This window comes from Tachysurus fulvidraco, chromosome 9 (genome assembly GCF_022655615.1).
Source record: "Tachysurus fulvidraco isolate hzauxx_2018 chromosome 9, HZAU_PFXX_2.0, whole genome shotgun sequence".
Lineage (NCBI taxonomy): Eukaryota > Metazoa > Chordata > Actinopteri > Siluriformes > Bagridae > Tachysurus > Tachysurus fulvidraco.
Window position 1 is genome coordinate 2853829 of NC_062526.1, and position 18555 is coordinate 2872383.

At 39.1% G+C, this 18555-nt stretch overlaps 2 protein-coding genes across 6 annotated transcripts in view; both read right to left on the minus strand.

Moving 5' to 3' along the window:
- Positions 1-5679, minus strand: part of susd2 (sushi domain containing 2) — a 35384-nt gene extending 29705 nt beyond the window's left edge. The window contains exons 1-6 of the mRNA XM_027162919.2: positions 5438-5679; positions 3822-4020; positions 2760-2908; positions 2501-2668; positions 1940-2114; positions 703-904 (exon numbers count right to left, since the gene is read on the minus strand). Coding sequence (XP_027018720.2) covers positions 703-904; positions 1940-2114; positions 2501-2668; positions 2760-2908; positions 3822-4020; positions 5438-5522 — 978 coding nt within the window. The 5' untranslated portion in view covers positions 5523-5679. The remainder of the gene's footprint in view (positions 1-702; positions 905-1939; positions 2115-2500; positions 2669-2759; positions 2909-3821; positions 4021-5437) is intronic.
- Positions 5680-8766: 3087 nt separating this feature from the next.
- The window catches only part of slc39a14 (solute carrier family 39 member 14), a 32230-nt gene continuing 22441 nt past the window's right edge, over positions 8767-18555 (minus strand). For all 5 annotated transcript variants that reach the window (XM_047818063.1, XM_047818059.1, XM_047818060.1 and 2 more), the window contains 4 exons: positions 16083-16247; positions 14858-15056; positions 14139-14323; positions 8767-13466 (listed from right to left, as the gene is read on the minus strand). In XM_047818063.1, the coding sequence (XP_047674019.1) occupies positions 13314-13466; positions 14139-14323; positions 14858-15056; positions 16083-16247 (702 nt within the window). In that variant the 3' untranslated portion in view covers positions 8767-13313. The remainder of the gene's footprint in view (positions 13467-14138; positions 14324-14857; positions 15057-16082; positions 16248-18555) is intronic.

The following is an 18555-nucleotide window of genomic DNA, read 5'->3' on the forward strand; positions in this document are numbered from 1 at the left end:
TATAGGATCAGCTTTCCAGCGCTGGAGAGAACTGAAGGAGCAGGAAGTTGGCCACATATTCACAGGTTGGAGTTTCCCGAGTCGATAACTCCTGAGCTAAACGCTGTTACTACACAAATAACACCTCTTTTCTATCGTAGTAATGTAGAGAGGCAGCTACAACCGCGTTTTGTGTAGTAACAGCGTTTAGCTCAGGAGTTATCGACTCGGGAAACTCCGACCTGTGAATATGTGGCCGACTTTACTTAAGACGCCGAGGCGCTTTTTTCCTTCTCGATAGGTGAGTAACGTTGGTTTTGCTTTGTTACACAGAACTAATATATGCCTTTGTCCTTTACATCATTATGCTTGTGTGGCATTTTTGCTTGTTTGTTTATCTACAATCGTATTGTTCTTCCCTTCAGCTATGATAAAGACACGTTTCTTTCCGTTAGTCGCCATGGTAACGTATGTATGTGTGGGTGGAGCTATCGATACAGGGGTGGGACCCGTTTGGGTTAGAGGCGTGTTTGTTTTGGTGATTTCAAATGTCGACCTTGGCTTTCAAACAACGGAGACCGCACCTTTAATCTGTTCGGCTGCAAAATAACATCGAAACTCGAGCATCTACTGTACACCGCTGTGATGTTTCCAGTAAAACTCTTCCACAAACTGTTACGATATACAGCACAACAATCGAGATCACTTTTAGTTCAATCTCACATGGAATCTGCCAGTGTCGGCTCGGGCCTGCGCCAGCGTGCAGGGGCAATCGATGATCTCAGGCAGGAAACTGGGCATCATCTTTTCCTCCTGATCCCACTTCAGACATTTCTCCAGAGCCCAAGCTGCTGAATTTTTTCTGAAGGCCTCCTCCAGGTGATACGCCAGAGCATGATCTCCAGTCCACAGAGCGTTCACGTTCCTACACACACACACACACACACACACACACACACACACACACACACACACAAAATGTGTCTCTTCATTCTTCACATGAATCTTGTCAGTTTCTGTATCACATTAAAGGTGGAAAAAGACCCAACATGATTTCTCTGGCAGGTTTAAGAGAGACATTATTATTATTACTACTTTATTACCTACTGTATTATTCAAAGGTCCCGAAATTCTCTACATTTTTTAGAAAAATTTCATTAGCTTTATTACACTTTTTTTTTTATAACGCTGAATAAAAAGCTAAAAATCGCAGGTTTTTTTCAGAAAAAATATTTCGTCATTCCCAGTAAGAGAACAAAGTCAGTATTGATGCTCCTTGGTTTCTGAGGTGCATTGTGGGATTTTATTGCAGTATTTCACGATCGAGAGAGAGAGACAGACTTTAAAACGGCCGACTCCTGACTAGTGAACTAGGGAGCGGATTGAGACGCAGCCATAGTTTTTTATATTTCATCATACTTCACCGTCGGCTTGATGCTTTTCATTCATTCATTCATTCTCTACCGCTTATCCGAACTTCTCGGGTCACGGGGAGCCTGTGCCTATCTCAGGCGTCATCGGGCATCGAGGCAGGATACACCCTGGACGGAGTGCCAACCCATCGCAGGGCACACACACACTCTCATTCATTCACACACTCACACACTACGGACAATTTTCCAGAGATGCCAATCAACCTACCATGCATGTCTTTGGACCGGGAGAGGAAACCGGAGTACCCAGAGGAAACCCCCGAGGCACGGGGAGAACATGCAAACTCCACACACACAAAGCGGAGGCGGGAATCGAACCCCCAACCCTGGTGGTGTGAGGCGAACGTGCTAACCATTAAGCCACCGTGTCCCCCTCAGCTTCATTTTACAACTGTGAAAATATCGAAACAAAGCCAACCCTTTTGGATCCATCTACACTTCAAAGAACGAAGGAACTGAACGTCGCTGAACGTTGTACGTCGCTGAGGATAAAAACAAACTAAATGTAAATGAGAACGAGATCTTACCACGTGCCGTCAGGTTCGGTGCTCGGACTGACCCTCATGCTGCCCATGTGCCACTGCGCCAGCGGCATCTCAGTGGGCCTCGGGACGAAGCTGAACACCCCGTTATTGGTCACATTCCTGCCTACTGAGTACAGATATTTCCACTCGGCCGTCCACTGATCAGAATACGGCTCTCCTGAGATGAGATAAAGAACATACGTAGTGACACTTTTGCAACAAAGACAAATGAACTTTGAGGTAAAAAAAAATGACAAAAACTACTTGATAATATGTTTGCTTTTGGGAGGAAATTCTTCTGCAGCTTTAGAGAAGCATAGGATCAGAATCAACATTTTAATGTTTAAAATTATGTTATTATTCATCTCTAATATTTATCCCTAATGGGCAAGTCCGAGGAGACTGTGGTGAGGAAAAAACTACCCGAGATGACACGAGGAAGAAACCTCGGGAGGAACCAGACTCAGAAGTGAACCTCGTCCTCATTTAGTTTGCACTTTAGTGGAATTAAATATTTAAACATTGTTTTCTTCAAAATAACAAGGATGCTTTGGTTCCACTCACCGAACTCGTCATAGCCCCACAGCTCAACGTTTACTCCGTCGGCTTTAATCAGAGACGAATTCCACTCCATCGTCAGAACTCCACCGACGCCCGGCGTACCGTAATACTGCCACTGGGTCCCGTTCTCCAGGAGGAGCTTGTTCTCCGGACTCAGCTTACTGTGGTGCACTGATCGACCGGACAGAACAAGCTGATCGGGTCACATCACGGTGTGAATTCAAATGATTATCAGAAAATTAAACTGATATGCGAGGCTGACCTGAGAGCCATCGACCGGCTCGGTTATAGTTCTGTCCATCGGTGGATACCTTAAACGGGATCCAACCGGATTCGAACAGCAGGGGCGAGATACAGTGACCCACACCATCCTCATCCACGTAGCCCTGAGTTATGATCTCATTCTTAAACCTGAACACACACACACACACCACTTAAAAAACCATTCTGATAAAAAAAAATAAACCAAATCTATCGTCTTGGCTATGATTTAAGCCTGTGGAAAAACAGCAAATAAATACTTTCCTGAGTTCTTATCCATCATCATACAGCTTTTCCCGTTAGGGAAAACATCCATATATCTACTCTTTGGCCTTCCACTTGTCCTCTAACCTACTGTAGGAGCTCCATCAACAACATCCTTCTTCCAGGAGGGAGATGGTTATATTGGTAGAAGGATGTTCGAAAGGATGGAGCTGCTAGGCAGAGACAGAGGTAGCAGAGATGAGGATGTTAAAGTTCTCTTTATGTGTGATGATGATGGACAGGATTAGGAACGAGCACATCAGAGGAACAGCCAACCTGAGCTGTCCCTCTGATGTCATCTCTGCTACAGTACCTCCATCTCTGCCTCATGCCTTTACCTCACTGCTACAGTCTCAAGGTCGCAGATTCTGTAACCACGTAATGACATGATGAGTCGAAGAGGCCACAGCTAACTCTGAAAATGCTTTAGAGATCTGCAGAGCAGATGTGAGATGATCTTCACGACCAAAACAACTTAGGACACAACAAGAAAATGAGAAAAGAAAAAAAAAGTCATTGAAACTTGCTAAAAGTCATTGGAAAAAGATTCTCTTTCATCCTTCTTAGGAACCCAACACCGCTTATCACACTGAGAACATCATCTACACTGTGGTGGTGGTGGTGGTGGTGGATGCATCACATTTTGGAGCTGCTTTTGCAGATTGGTTTATAACCAATGCTTTAGACTTAAGCATAAATAGAAACAGAGTAAAAGGTAAAGTTCAGCACAGTCATGTTTAATCATTTTCCACATTAAAGAACGGCTTTAGTAAATAATAAACCCGGACTCTCTACGTGCCTGCAGGTGAGGGTGACGTTCTTGGCGAATTTGACATGAAGCAGTTTAAAGTCGGTTCCTCCGAGAAGAGAACCAGAGTGAGGCGAGATGTCAAGGCAGAACTGTTTCACGTCTGGGCAGCAGTTCAGTAAGGTCTCGCATGTCGGGTGGCAGGAACAGGACGCCGACCTTTCACCACAGCGACCTTCACAGGACTGAGCTGGAGGAGGAGGAGGAGGAGGAGGAGGAGGATAAAGAGAGAAAGATCGATCAGGACACACTCACCAGGGTCTTTAATAGGAACCCATGTACACCTGATGATTCATGGAGTCATTCTGGCAAATCATGTGTAAGAAGAGCAAAGCACAACAATCAGAGTGTTCACTAGGCTACAGTAACTCGAATAAGCACTCTACACAATCGTGGTGAACAGAAAAGCATCTCAGAAAGCACCTCGAGGTGGATGAGCTACAACAGCAGACGACTACATCGAGTTCCTCTTCTGTTAGCTAAAGCACAGGATCAGTTTGGAATAAACATCACCTGGTGGTACGAACAAGCTTGTTTGTGTCACAAAGAATCACTCCTCACAACATTACACCACCACCACCACCACCACCACCACCAGCCTGAACTGATGCCATCTGACATGCTTTTCTGCTCACTACTGTTGTATAGAGAGGTTACTATCAGAGGTTTTATTATTAAATTAACAAATTTCTTTTTTTCAGCTATTATATTTATTTCTTTTGGCCAGGGCTGAATCTGCAAAGTGAATCTGGCAAAACTATAAAGAAAAAAAAAAAGGAAATTGGTAGAAAAGTCATATGAATTTTGACTGGATTCATTCCATAACCACGACCTTCTGCCTGCAGTGCAAATGTCTCCATAAGACAGATAAACAGGTTATATGGCTAAACGTTATGACTGCAATGAAACGTGAATATAAACTTCTCCCAAAACACTAACTGAAGACTATTTTGCGTAGTTAAAAGAACACACAGGTTTTAATGCCTCGTTAGACAGAGAGTGCAGATATATTATAAGTACTATAAATAATAATAATAATAATAATAATAATAATCATCATAATTGGGGGCACAGTGGCCTCACACCTCCAGGGTTGGGGGTTCGATTCCCACCTCCGCCTTGTGTGTGTGGAGTTTGCATGTTCTCCCCGTGCCTCGGGGGTTTCCTCCGGGTACTCCGGTTTCCTCCCCTGGTCCAAAGACATGCATGGTAGGTTGATTGGCATCTCTGGAAAATTGTCCGTAGTGTGTGTGTGTGTGAGTGAATGAGAGTGTGTGTGTGTGTGTGTGCCCTGTGATGGGTTGGCACTCCGTCCAGGGTGTATCCTGCCTCGATGCCCGATGACGCCTGAGATAGGCACAGGCTCCCCGTGACCCGAGAAGTTTGGAGAAGCGGTAGGAAATGAACGGATGAATGAATAATAATAATACGTGATTTGGGTGTCATATGGTGGCTGGAATAAGCCTTGCCATCCCTAAGGTTACAGTAAAACACATCTGAGGAAGAAGTCAGTTAACTATGAAGTAAAAAATGTGAGTGAGTACAGTAAGTGTGTCTGTTTGAGTGTGCGTGTGTGTGTGTGTGTGTGTGTGTGTGTGTGTGCTCACCTGCTGCAGGATGTGAGATCAAATCCACAAAAATCAGCATGAAACACAAACTCAGCACTCTGCACACCAGCATTTTCAGTGACATTAACTTCACACAGGAGCTTCTTCAGTCCATAAAGTACCTCCTGTTCTTCACACTAAAACCTCTAAACACACCCAGGAACCGGAAGTAGTCCACATTATTTCCCCTAAGGCCGTGTTTAAAACGTTTATGTCGCTGTAATCTCTGCAGTACGAGTTCAGATCAGGCGTGTGTGTGTGTGTGTGTGTGTGTGTGTGTGTGTGTGTGTGTGTGTGTGTGTGTGATGGCTGCCAACTGCTGCGGGTGTGTTCACGGTGTGTGTGCACTTTGGATGGGTTAAATGTGGAGAACGAATTCTGAGTATGGGTCACCATACTTAGCTGTATGTCACGTGTGTGCGTGTGTGTGTGTGTGTGTGTGTGTGTGTGTGTGTGCGTGCGTGCGTGTGTGGAGGCGTGTCATTGTGTCAAAGGTCATGTTGATAATGATTTACTCTGTGAGTCGCGTCGTTACAGTTTAACCGCTCAGCGCCGCAGGAATAACAAACAAATAAATAAACAAACAAATACAACTTCATTAGAAAAAAAAACTTGTAATGTGCTCGAAAACTGTAAAAAAAAAAAAGAAAGAAAGAAAGAAAAAAAATTAAGTTTGTTTTTCTTTAACTCTTAAAATAGCCATAAATTGGCTGCCAAATCTGCAGAAATAACATTATTATATAATTATTCATATATACAGTGTTGGGCATTAACGCGTTACTGTGACGCGTTGCATTTTGAATAAAGTAACTCCGTTAACGTTACCGTATGGTGCGGTTGTCCGTTATTTTTAAATAAATTAACTCCGTTACCGTTATATGGTGCGGTTGTCCGTTATTTTTAAATAAATGAACTCCGTTAACGTTACCGTATGGTGCGGTTGTCCGTTATTTTTAAATAAATTAACTCCGTTTCCGTTATATGGTGCGGTTGTCCGTTATTTTTAAATAAATGAACTCCGTTAACGTTACCGTATGGTGCGGTTGTCCGTTATTTTTTAAATAAAGTAACTCCGTTACCGTTATATGGTGCGGTTGTCCGTTATTTTTAAATAGATTAACTCCGTTACCATTATATGGTGCGGTTGTCCGTTATTTTTTAAATAAATGAACTCCGTTAACGTTACCTTATGGTGCGGTTGTCCGATACTTTTTAAATAAAGTAACTCCGTTACCGTTATATGGTGCTTTTGTCCGTTATTTTTTAAATTAGATAATTTAGGTTGAAGTGTAGGGTTGCAAAATTCCGGGAATTTTCAAGGCTAGAAACTTTCCATGGGCATTAACGGGAATATATGGAAATAAACTGGGAATTTAAAAAAATGCAGAGTTGCCTATAACAAGGAATTAAATGTAGTTAAAAAATCTTGCAGCATAATTATGTTTAAAACAACAAGTGCAGTTTAATGCAGTTTAAATTGAATTTGTACCCTACGTTCCTCAGCACACTGCTTACTGGAGGGCCATTGAGGCCAAACCCTCTGCATGTACAGTACTTGTGTTCTTCCACAACATCCACAGTAACACTTTATTTTAGGGTCATTTAACTAGTTGCTTATTAGCATGAATATTAATAGAATATTGGCTATTTATTAGTACTTATTAAGCACATATTAATGCCTTATTCTGCATGACCTTATTCTACATTCTTAATTGTATCCAATACCTAAACTTAATAACTACCTTACTAACTCTTAATAAGCAGTAAATTAGGAGTGTTACCACATGCACAGATCATTTGATGACCCCCCCCCCACACACACACACACACACACTTGAGAAAAAATGCTTTATTTTACATTTTGATTGGGCCTTTTTTTTTTTTTTTTAGAAGAGCAAGGGTGAGGGATGCTTTCATTTTACAGCAATCATAGGGGAATATGTTTATTACAATTATTAAGTTTATTATGTTTATTACCAGCATAATGTTTATTATGCTTTTGTGTTACTCCATGAAGTAATCAATTAAAATTCTACTTACAATTAAATCAGTCAAGACGTCATTTTTAAAATTTGTATTATCTTGCATTCATGTCTGCTTATTACCAAACAAATTGTTTATGTTTGTATATGATATAGTTTATATAAATTTCCCTATATTTCCAAATAATTTCCATAAATTCCTGTAAGTTCCCATAAATTCCCGTAAATTTCTATAAATTCCCGTAAAGTTTCCAATTTGGAATATTTCCAAAATTGCCCAGATTAAGTTCCCGTTGAAAGTTTTGAGCTGGTCTGACTTATAAAATAATGTTTAAAATAGTGTTTAAAAATTACTTTGTGTTTAAGTCAGTTTTGTGTTTGTATGAAAGTAATCAACAAAGTAATTGAGTTACTTTTTGAATGAAGAAACTAGTAACTGTAACTAGGTACTATTTCTTAGCACAACACTTATTGTTAATTAATATATTAAAAATACAGATAAATTCAACATTGTGTTTTAACTTTAACATCGTTAAAAAGGCAAAACAGCTTTAGAAAAATATATAAATTCCAGATTAATATTCTATTTAAATTGTATTCTATTGTATTTCATATTTATTTCATTTTATTAATATTCCATTTCAATTCACTGACCCCTATAAATATTGTATTTAAACATATGAGCATTGTTTAATAGGAGAAGTGGGTCCTTGATCTGGACCTGGGTTCTTGGGTCGGTGTTTAAAGCAGATCATACCTTCTCTTCCTCTGTGAATCAGCATAATGGCGGAAAAAACACGGACATGGCAACCCGAATTGATAAGTCTTATTTCAAAATGAAAGTCCTCTAGTTTAAGGCCCAAGACCTTGTAGAGAAAAGTTCAGAGCTAGTTTATTAGTAGCCAACAAACCAATTAGATATTTTGTATATTTTAATAAGAGGTCACAAGGGCGTGTTGTTTGCTAATTTGTATATTTATAAATATTTATAAATCCTGGCATAATTCCCTCACTAAATGCCTTGAGAGAATATGTCAAAACTTTTTTTTATTAAATGTTCTCTGCTGGGACTTTTTAAGTGTTTTAGGATTTTCTTCTATCTATTTATTATTAAATATTCGTTTACGTTGATTTCAATTATGTTTGCTGCTAAACATTTCCTGTACATGACCCCTTCATTTGAAAAACAACAAAACTAAAGAAGTAAACATGTTGATTTTGTATTTTAACCCATAACGCTGTTTTCAAGTAATTTGCAAATCACTTAATATTAATTTGGAAAGTTTTTTCAGAATTGATTTTGACTTTATAAAGAGAACTGAGGAAAAATATGTCGCGATACCGAGGTGTAACAAGTTCTTGCTAGTTTCTTTATTTCAGTCTTTCTGGCCCAGAAATGATCTCTGCCCCCACCAGCATCCACAAGTGCATTTGATTGATTAAAAATTCTTTGCTTAAAAGTCAAATGAAGATTTAACAGAGGGGTCAGCTGGGGGCATGGCTTAGAAAAGTTTTACTAGAATTGCAAATCAACCTCAAAGAGTTGCAAACTGCTCCTTTAATAGGAATGTCAAGATGAAAGCAAGCACCGTGACATTCCTTACAGCAACAACGAGGTCCGAATAAGCCACAAATGATTCAAAAGTCTACAGTGTCAAGGCAAGAAATCTGCTTTTCTTCTAAAGCAAAGCACACTGGTATACTGGGCTTTAGAAATAATTCAGCTGTAACTGATAGAAGCCTTTATTTATCACATAAACATTACAACACAGTGAAATTCTATCCCAACTTTGGAGGTTGTCAGGGCGCAGGGTCAGTCATGATACAGCGTCATTGGAGCAGAGAGGGTTAAGGGCCTTGCTCAAGGGCCCAACAGTGGCAGCTTGGCAGTGCTGGGGCCCGAAAACCCCGATCAACAATCCAGAGCTTTCACTTGAGCCACCACATGCCCCCTAAATTAACATCTAATCACGAGGTATAAGGATTGTTTAAGTCGAACAAACCTTGCCTGAAGTTCAATCAGCCTGGAATCACGTAAAAACAATCATTTACACTTTTGCATTGAAATGTTTTTTCATTCTACTGTATTGATGGCTTGAAACCAACAGGTAAAAAAAAAAAAAGTTTGTCAACCACTTGATGCTCAAACATGATTAAACGACACAAAAAAATGGAAATCTATCACAAACAAACAAACACATCCATCCGTGGGTGTTCGTATACGGACTCAAAATGTCACCAACTAAAACAAAACATTCAGTTGGAAGATCAAGACACATCCTGTGAAATCGCTTCACCCAATTTAATTTAATCTCCTAAACTACAAATGAATAAAAATCTAATTTATCCCACAGCTTCAATGTTTTCCTGCACCCAAACTGTCACAGTCATCGGACACCACGTAAAGAACAGAATTACCGGACACGGTTTCCGTAATGCGCTAATCTTCTTTACGTTCGATAGCACGGATGTACTTTTTGATGATGAAGGATGGACTTTTTGTCTCGGTGAAAAACAAGCTGATCCAGTTAACTCAGGTCCACTAGTGAGTAAAAAAATAATAATAATAATATATATTCCAGAGATGAAATTCAATGCACTGGAAAAAAAAAAAAAAAGAGAGAACAGAAGCAAAATACTGTCGTGAAAGTGTGTCAATGTAAATGAAAGCTCAGGGTCAAATATGGACTAGTGTATTAGTTACTTGACCTGTTTATAGCTAACGTTTCTGCACAGATTAAACTTTTTAATCAGATACGTCACTGTAGGTGATCTCACTGAGTCGGTTCCCTTTCAAACAGAACTATAATATCGTGTCTACACTTGTGATGATCTCACTATGATTCCCTTTTTGAATCAAATTTAGAAAAATTCACTTGGAAGACAGATCTTAAACAAAGTGTCTATAAAATTAGACTCAAAATCTAAAAAAAAAAAAAAAAGACCCCTGATGACCCATTGATGCAGACCCTGAACCAAATCCTTAACACTTCCACAAGTTCCCTTTACTTTAAGGTTCTGTGTGATGTTCAATTCTAAACCTCAGCAAGAAGTTTAACTTTACGTAATGTCAAAAATCCAAACGAATCTTCTGAACTCTCGATTTTGATTGGTCAGTTGATTGTATTTACATCGGTAAATCAAATCGCAGGTTATCGTTTCTATAGCAACAGCTCAATCGCAAAAGGACACCATGTTTTCACTCGACTATTTTAAAAATGCCTAATTGTGGCATTTCCCGTCAGTTAGCATGATTCATGATGTAATAACGCTCAGGTTTGCGGTTAGCTAAACGTTATCCGTTTAAGGAACCATAACGTAAAGTGCTACTGTATTATATTACAGGAACGCAGACACACTCCGGTGTATCACATAATACATACAGCAGATTTTAAATAAATATAAAACATGAGACATGAGAACCGCTTCATACAAAGACACAACAACACACCAAACCACAAAATCAAAAGAAAAAAAAACACTAAACAAGCAAAACCACAAAACAAATTTTAGATCTTAGATAGGAACAAAAGGAGCAAACGTAAAATAAAGGCTCTTATTTGGTCGACTAGACACGATTTTGTGATTCTCTGAGAAATAATACAATAAGAAATAAACATAAACATTGCCACACAATAGTGCCTGCACTTTAACTAAACCACAATGATGATGGTGATGTTTGATACTCTGGAATGATGTTTGGGAGAAAACGGCAGCCCACACAAGCTAAGCTAAGCTAAGCTAAGTGATAATTTAGCTTGTTTGCATTGCTACAGTAGTATGAGAATGTGACCAATTCCAACTGCATCATTAGTATGAGCGTGGAGACGATAACTAGCGTCTGATGAAAAGATCGAATAAGAAGAAAGTAGAATATGAAGTGTTCAGGAGAATTCTTCAGGGGATATTTTGTTTTTTTTTAAAAACTTCACCACTGTACAAATCAGTATTTAATAAACACCTCTTGTTGTTTTCCCATAACTTTGAAACCTCGGAGAAAATGTCCAAATCCCTGTCGTTTCAGTCTTTTTGTGCTTTCGCTGGAATTAGCCAGCTAACATGTGCGAGCCTGACAGAGTTTTTTTAGTTGTAACTCTAGCTAGTCAGGGAATGTTAACTAATGACAGGATCTCAAGTCATATTCAGGAACGTTTATCTGCTAGCTAGCTAGCTAACATAAGCTAACAGGATTTTAAATTGTAGTACTACCTACATGTAGAACTTTTACTAGTCCAAGTTTAACTTCTGTCGGAAATCCTTTCATGAGTTAGCAACGTTTATCTGGTAAATCTAGCTGGCTAGTGAGCAGGCTAACCTGACAGGATTTTAAATAATTACACTAGCTAGAAGGAGAATAGTAATTAATGACAGATTTTAAGTCATATTCAAGGATGTACATCTGTTAGCCAACTAGCATGGACTAACCTGACAGAATTTTTAATCATAACACTGGCTACATAGAGAACTGAATGTTAAGACAAGATTTCTGACAGGAGTTAAACTACTATTTCTATTTAAAAGTATATTTGGTAAGTGAGCAGGTTAACGTGAGCCGGCCAGACAGGATTTAAAATCATAACACTATAACTAGACAGGAAACATCAACTACTGACAGAATTTCAGAGAAGATTTTAAGTATTTAAAGAGGATTTTAAACTTTACTTAGAAGCTTCTTCTTGACAGGAGTTATGCTTATATGTAATTTGTTCTTTTGTTAATGCAAGTGGCTAATGAGCAGATTACCATGTGCTTACCTACATTTAATCGATACCGATAGCAACTTGCTAATACAGCTAAGCTGACAGGATTTCTGATTTGATTCTGAAGAATTTTTAAACACATTATTTAGCGGGAAAATTTTGCTTAATCATAAAAGGTCAGCTAGTAAGCATCTTAACATAAGCTATCCTGAGAAGATTTAAGTCTTATTCATAAAAGATTGCTTTCTTGTTAACTGTCTAGCATCAGCGGATGACAGCGACGGATTTAGTCCACAAATGATTATCTGCTAATGCTAGCTAATTGATTAACATGAGTAAATCTGACAGGATATCCAAGATAATTTAGTCATATTTAAAGTCATAACTCTAGCTAGCAGGATAAAATAAACTAGTGTCAGGATTTGAGAGGATTTGAAGTTATAACTCTAGCTAGCAGGCTAACAAGAAATAGCAAAGATCATATTTATTTGGAATTCTTCAGTGTTTTTAGAACATATAGAAGCCAACATGAACACTGTAGAAACCAGTTTAACTGCGAGATTCTCTTTCGAATTGTCTGAGGGCATCTCCGACTTGTCAGGGGAACACAACAAGGGGTGAGATTAAAGAGTATAAGGACACAACCTTTAATTATCTGGTGCAAAACGTGTTTTATATCAGTGTTTTTATCAGGAGCTGTGGATGAAACGGTTACCTTACGATAGAGAGCTAGTCTACAAACGTCAAACCATCAGCAAACTTCAAATACTTTTCAAATGAAGCATTGAACCAAAACATCAAGCTTTAAACATGACTGACTAAACATGGAGCTGAAGCAGATCGAGTGAAGACTAGAAGATTAGATGATCAAAGTGTTCTCCTCAAACTGGACCATTATGGTGAAAGACAACAGACAATAACTAAAGAAGAAAAAACAAAAAGAGAAAAAAAAATCACAAATGCATATTGTACGTCAGTTAAAATTGTAATTTTGCATCTGGATTGGCTCAAAGAGAGTTTGTTTTTCCTTCTTAAGCCTATCAGCAGCTCCTCAGAGTTCCTTCAACATTGCACAGTTAACCAGAGGCTCGGAGCTCATATCCGAGTCCTGCACTCACTTCTCATTGGGTAGAACCTGAAATTGAGGGAGGGGTTAAAGGTTAAAAGGTGAAGTCGGGTCTATCGTTTTCGGTGCTATCCGAGCTGTATCTGTCCTGAATAAACAGTCAGGAGGAGCATGATGGCAAAACCGGTGAGCAGGCCGGCGTTCTGGATGGCGAAGGTCACGAGGTGTGCGCTTCCTCCAGCTTCCTCTTCCTCACGACTCACTTCATTCATCTCTGGAAACTGATAGAACACAACGACGAGGCATCGTTAAAAGCTCGCAGGCAAATGGCGGTTAAATGTACTGAAACAGCAAAGCTAATGTAGCTAACAAATAAAGAAAGCCTATGGCCTCCAGTTTAGCATTTGCTGATTCAGGCTTCGTCGAGGGTCAAACAAACATGTTTTTTTTTATTGATTTGTGATATAGAAAAAGATCAGATCAGAGGTGTGGGGCGTGGCCTAAAGTTAACAGATGTTTTTTTACCTTTCATATGTATAAGTTTTCTACACAAATACATAACATATTTATAGTTATTTTGTGAGCTTAACTGGTCAATATAAGGTTTATTTCCTTGTTAGCAACATCAGCCTTGTGGCTAACATTCAATTCAGGACTAAAGCAAGCAATCGTCTGGGTGGATTTTCAAAAAAAAAGCTAAATAAATAAATAAATAAATAGATTTACACTGCAATGTTTCAGTGACTAAAAATAAACTCAAAATAACTATATTTTGTATATATTAATTTGTTCAATCATTTTCTAGCTTGATGTAAATGACTGAAATTAGCTGCGATCATTATAATCACTTCTAATTTAATAAGACGACCAATAAGAACAGTCGCAGTTTATTGTGTTTAGACTGTTGTGGCATCTTCTGTTTTATTTAGATGCAGAAAGTAACCCACACTCACCATGTCAGCCAGGGCGATGTAGAGGAACATTCCTCCGGCCAGAGCGAAGATCCAGTTCGGCGAGAACTGGTTTCCTGCCAGAATCCCGAATCCCATTCCCAGATAACAGCAGCAGGCTGACAGGAAGTTAAAGAACAGAGCCTGCTGGATGCTCATCCCGGCGTTCAGCAGGATCACAAAGTCCCCTGAGCATCAGGAAGTGAGAGAGAGAGAGAGACAGACACTGTTGAAGTCCACATGACACTCATGTGGCTTGTAGTTAGTGTCCTATAAAGCTTGTTTTATTTACTTTGTGTGCTAGCATAACTTCCTAAGCATTGACATGTTACAATCCTTCATGCTCTCTGAGATCACAAAATATCAGTCTACAAAAGGCATTAGAGCGTTTTCGTATTTAGCTCCGGAATACGAACGTGTTCGGGGCTCAGACACACTTTCCCAGTCTAAATGTAGATTAAAAACATCTCTCTTTAGTCAGGCGTACACATAATACTTCTGATAACATTGTGCTCTAATACATGCACATTACCATCTAGTGCTTGCTAATATTATGAACAGTAACTATGCTAATTCCTCTACACTGCTTCTCTCCTTCTACCCATCCCGAGACATCCAGAAATTGTCTAGCGTGTAAACATAATCATTACAGGTGTTTAAACAGCACATCACAGTCATGAAGGGGTAGAATGAGGGAAGGCACGAGTGTGTGTGTGTCTCACCCAGTTCATGAGGAAACTCCTCACACAGGATGGCCACTGATGTGCTAATGCCCTGGAAAACTGAAGCAGTGAACGATGCTCCGATGGCCAAACCGTCTATAAAGTTATGGAGTCCGTCACTGAGAGTGATCATCCACGCCAGGGTGCCAATGTCGGAATACGCTCGACCCTTCAACCAATAACACCCCCCCTGAGTGTCCTGCAGAGAGAGAGAGAGAGAGAGAGAGAGAGAGAGAGAGAGAGAGACCGACAGAAAAGTGAGAGCCAGGCAAACATATAGATGTAGAGAAAGACAGAGAGAATAGAGCAAGAGAAAGAGAGAGAGAGAAACAAAAGAAAGAGACAGACATGAGAGCCAGGTAAACAGAGAGATTTAGAGAAAGACAGAGAGAATAGAGAAAGAGAGAGAGAGAGAGAGAGAGAGAGAGAGAGAGAGAGAGAGAGAGAAACAAAAGAAAGAGACAGACAGAAAAGTGAGAGCCAGGCAAACAGAGAGATTTAGAGAAAGACAGAGAGAGAGAGAGAGAGAGAGAGAGAGAGAGAGAGAGAGAGAGAGAGAGAGAGAGAGAGAGAGAGAGAAACAAACAAAAGAAAGAGACAGACAGGCATGCAGACAGTTGGGCAGAAAGACAATGAGAGAATAGAGAGAGAGAGAGAGAGAGAGAGAGAGAGAGAGAGAGAGAGAGAGAGAGAGAGAGAGAGAGAAAAACAAAAAGAGACAGACAGGCATACAGACAGTTGGGCAGAAAGACAATGAGAGAATAGAGAGAGAGAGAGAGAGAGAGAGAGAGAGAGAAAGAGAGATTGAGAGAGAGAGACAGACAGAGATCGAGAGAGACAGAGAGAGATTGAGAGAGCGCGAGAGAGAAAGAGAGACAGAGAGATTGAGAGAGCACGAGAGAGAGAGAGACAGAGATTGAGAGAGCACGAGAGAGAGAGAGAGAGAGAGAGAGCAATCAATCACTAATACTATGACACGCTGTATCAATAGCACTGTCTCTACCACTGTTTAAATGTCTGCATTATTTTTTAAAGGTCATTAACTGTCATTAAAGCCAAAGCATAATATAAACAAACTAACGAGGTTGCATTATTGCAAACAATAATCTGTCTAAAAGCAATTATTTCCAAAAATATTAATTAGTAATAAGTGTAATAAATTGGTGAATAAAACAAAAGCATTAAGACAGAGGACAGACACCCGTCTCAGTTACGGTGTCCTGACCTGTGCCGTTTGTCCGGCGCTCAGCATTTTGTCATCCTCTCTGATCTCTCCGTCCACCTGAGGCAAGGACACGGCTCCTCCTGCCTCTCCGTTCTGCAGCTTCTCCATCACTCCGTCCTCCATATCACCGTTTCCCACAGGAAAATGACTGTGCCCATGTCCTTCCTGAAAGAAAGACAGACAAAGAAAGAAAGAAAGTCAGACAGAAAGAGAGACAGAAAGAAATAAAGAAAGAAAATGTGGCTTGACTGGAACAACTACTGGCTCCTGCAAAATATCAGTGTAGTTGTTCCTATTGACCACAAGAGGGAGTTGTTCCTATTGACCACAACACAATGACCCAAATACATTATTTAACAAAACTCCTAGTATCAATATGACATCTGTACAGCCAAGGCTCGAGGTTAGGGTTTTTTTTAAATTTGTGCCACCACCAGAATCATCATCCTCTTCATCATCATCATCATCAGTGCTGTAGCATACCATTAATAGTCTACACCATTAGGTGTGCTCCTGGTACAGGAATAAATAAAATACTTCCTATCAGCCGTCATCACACTCTTATTATCCTTAATCCATACGTGATGTTTGTAATTCCAAACATGGTAACATTCACTAATGTACTGTACATTATGTTAAGGTCTGTACGTTCACGTAGACATTTCTGTAAATGACTGTACCACCAAGTCTGAACATCTATAAATAATGTCGGTGACACTGGAATGTAATGTAATCCACATAGATGTTATGTCTGTAGATAAGGAAGTAGAGTTATCGTGTGCAAAACCAATGCTTGTACTTCCATATGTCATGTAGTTCGATGTGTAGTCTGTACTTCCATATGTCATGTAGTTCGATGTGTAGTCTGTACTTCCATATGTCATGTAGTTCGATGTGTAGTCTGTACTTCCATATATAATGTAGTTCAGTGTGTAATGTCTGTACTTCCATGTCATGTACTTAAGTATGTCATGTAGTTCCATATATAATGTAGTTCGATGTGTAATGTCTGTACTTCCATATGTCATGTACTTCGATGTGTAGTCTGAACTTCCTTATGTAATGTAGTTCAGTGTGTAATGTCTGTACTTCCATATGTCATGTAGTTCGATGTGTAATGTCTGTACTTCTATAAATAATGTCGTACAATGTGTAATGTCTGTACTTCCATGTGTCATGTACTTCCATATATAATGTAGTTCGATGTGTAATGTCTGTACTTCCATATGTCATGTACTTCCATATATAATGTAGTTCGATGTGTAATGTCTGTACTTCCTTATGTCATGTACTTCCATATATAATGTAGTTCGATGGGTAATGTCTGTACTTCTATATGTCATGTAGTTCAGTGTGTAATGTCTGTACGTCCATGTCATGTACTTCCATATATAATGTAGTTCAGTGTGTAATGTCTGTACTTCCATGTCATGTACTTAAGTATGTCATGTACTTCCATATGTCATGTAGTTCGCTGTGTTTAATGTCTGTACTTCCAAATATAATGTAGTTTGATGTGTAATGTCTGTACTTCCATGTCATGTACTTCCATATATAATGTAGTTCAGTGTGTAATGTCTGTACTTCCATGTCATGTACTTAAATGTCATGTACTTCCATATATAATGTAGTTCGATGTGTAATGTCTGTACTTCTATAAATAATGTCGTACAATGTGTAATGTCTGTACTTCCATGTGTCATGTACTTCCATATATAATGTAGTTCGATGTGTAATGTCTGTACTTCCATATGTCATGTACTTCCATATATAATGTAGTTCGATGTGTAATGTCTGTACTTCCTTATGTCATGTACTTCCATATATAATGTAGTTCGATGTGTAATGTCTGTACTTCTATATGTCATGTAGTTCAGTGTGTAATGTCTGTACGTCCATGTCATGTACTTCCATATATAATGTAGTTCAGTGTGTAATGTCTGTACTTCCATGTCATGTACTTAAATGTCATGTACTTCCATATATAATGTAGTTCGATGTGTAATGTCTGTACTTCTATGTCGTGTAGTTCAGTGTGTAATGTCTGTACTTCTATGTCATGTACTTAAATATGTCATGTACTTCCATATGTCATGTAGTTCAGTGTGTAATGTCTGCACTTCCTTATGTCATGTACTTCCATATGTCATGTAGTTCGTGTGTAATGTCTGTACTTCCATAAATAATGTTGTACAATGTGTAATGTCTGTACTTCTATATGTCATGTACTTCCATATATAATGTAGTTCAGTGTGTAATGTCTGTACTTCCTTATGTCATGTACTTCCATATGTCATGTAGTTCGATGTGTAATGTCTGTACTTCCATAAATAATGTTGTACAATGTGTAATGTCTGTACTTCTATATGTCATGTACTTCCATATATAATGTAGTTTGATGTGTAATGTCTGTACTTCCATGTCATGTAGTTCAGTGTGTAATGTCTGTACTTCCATGTCATGTACTTAAATA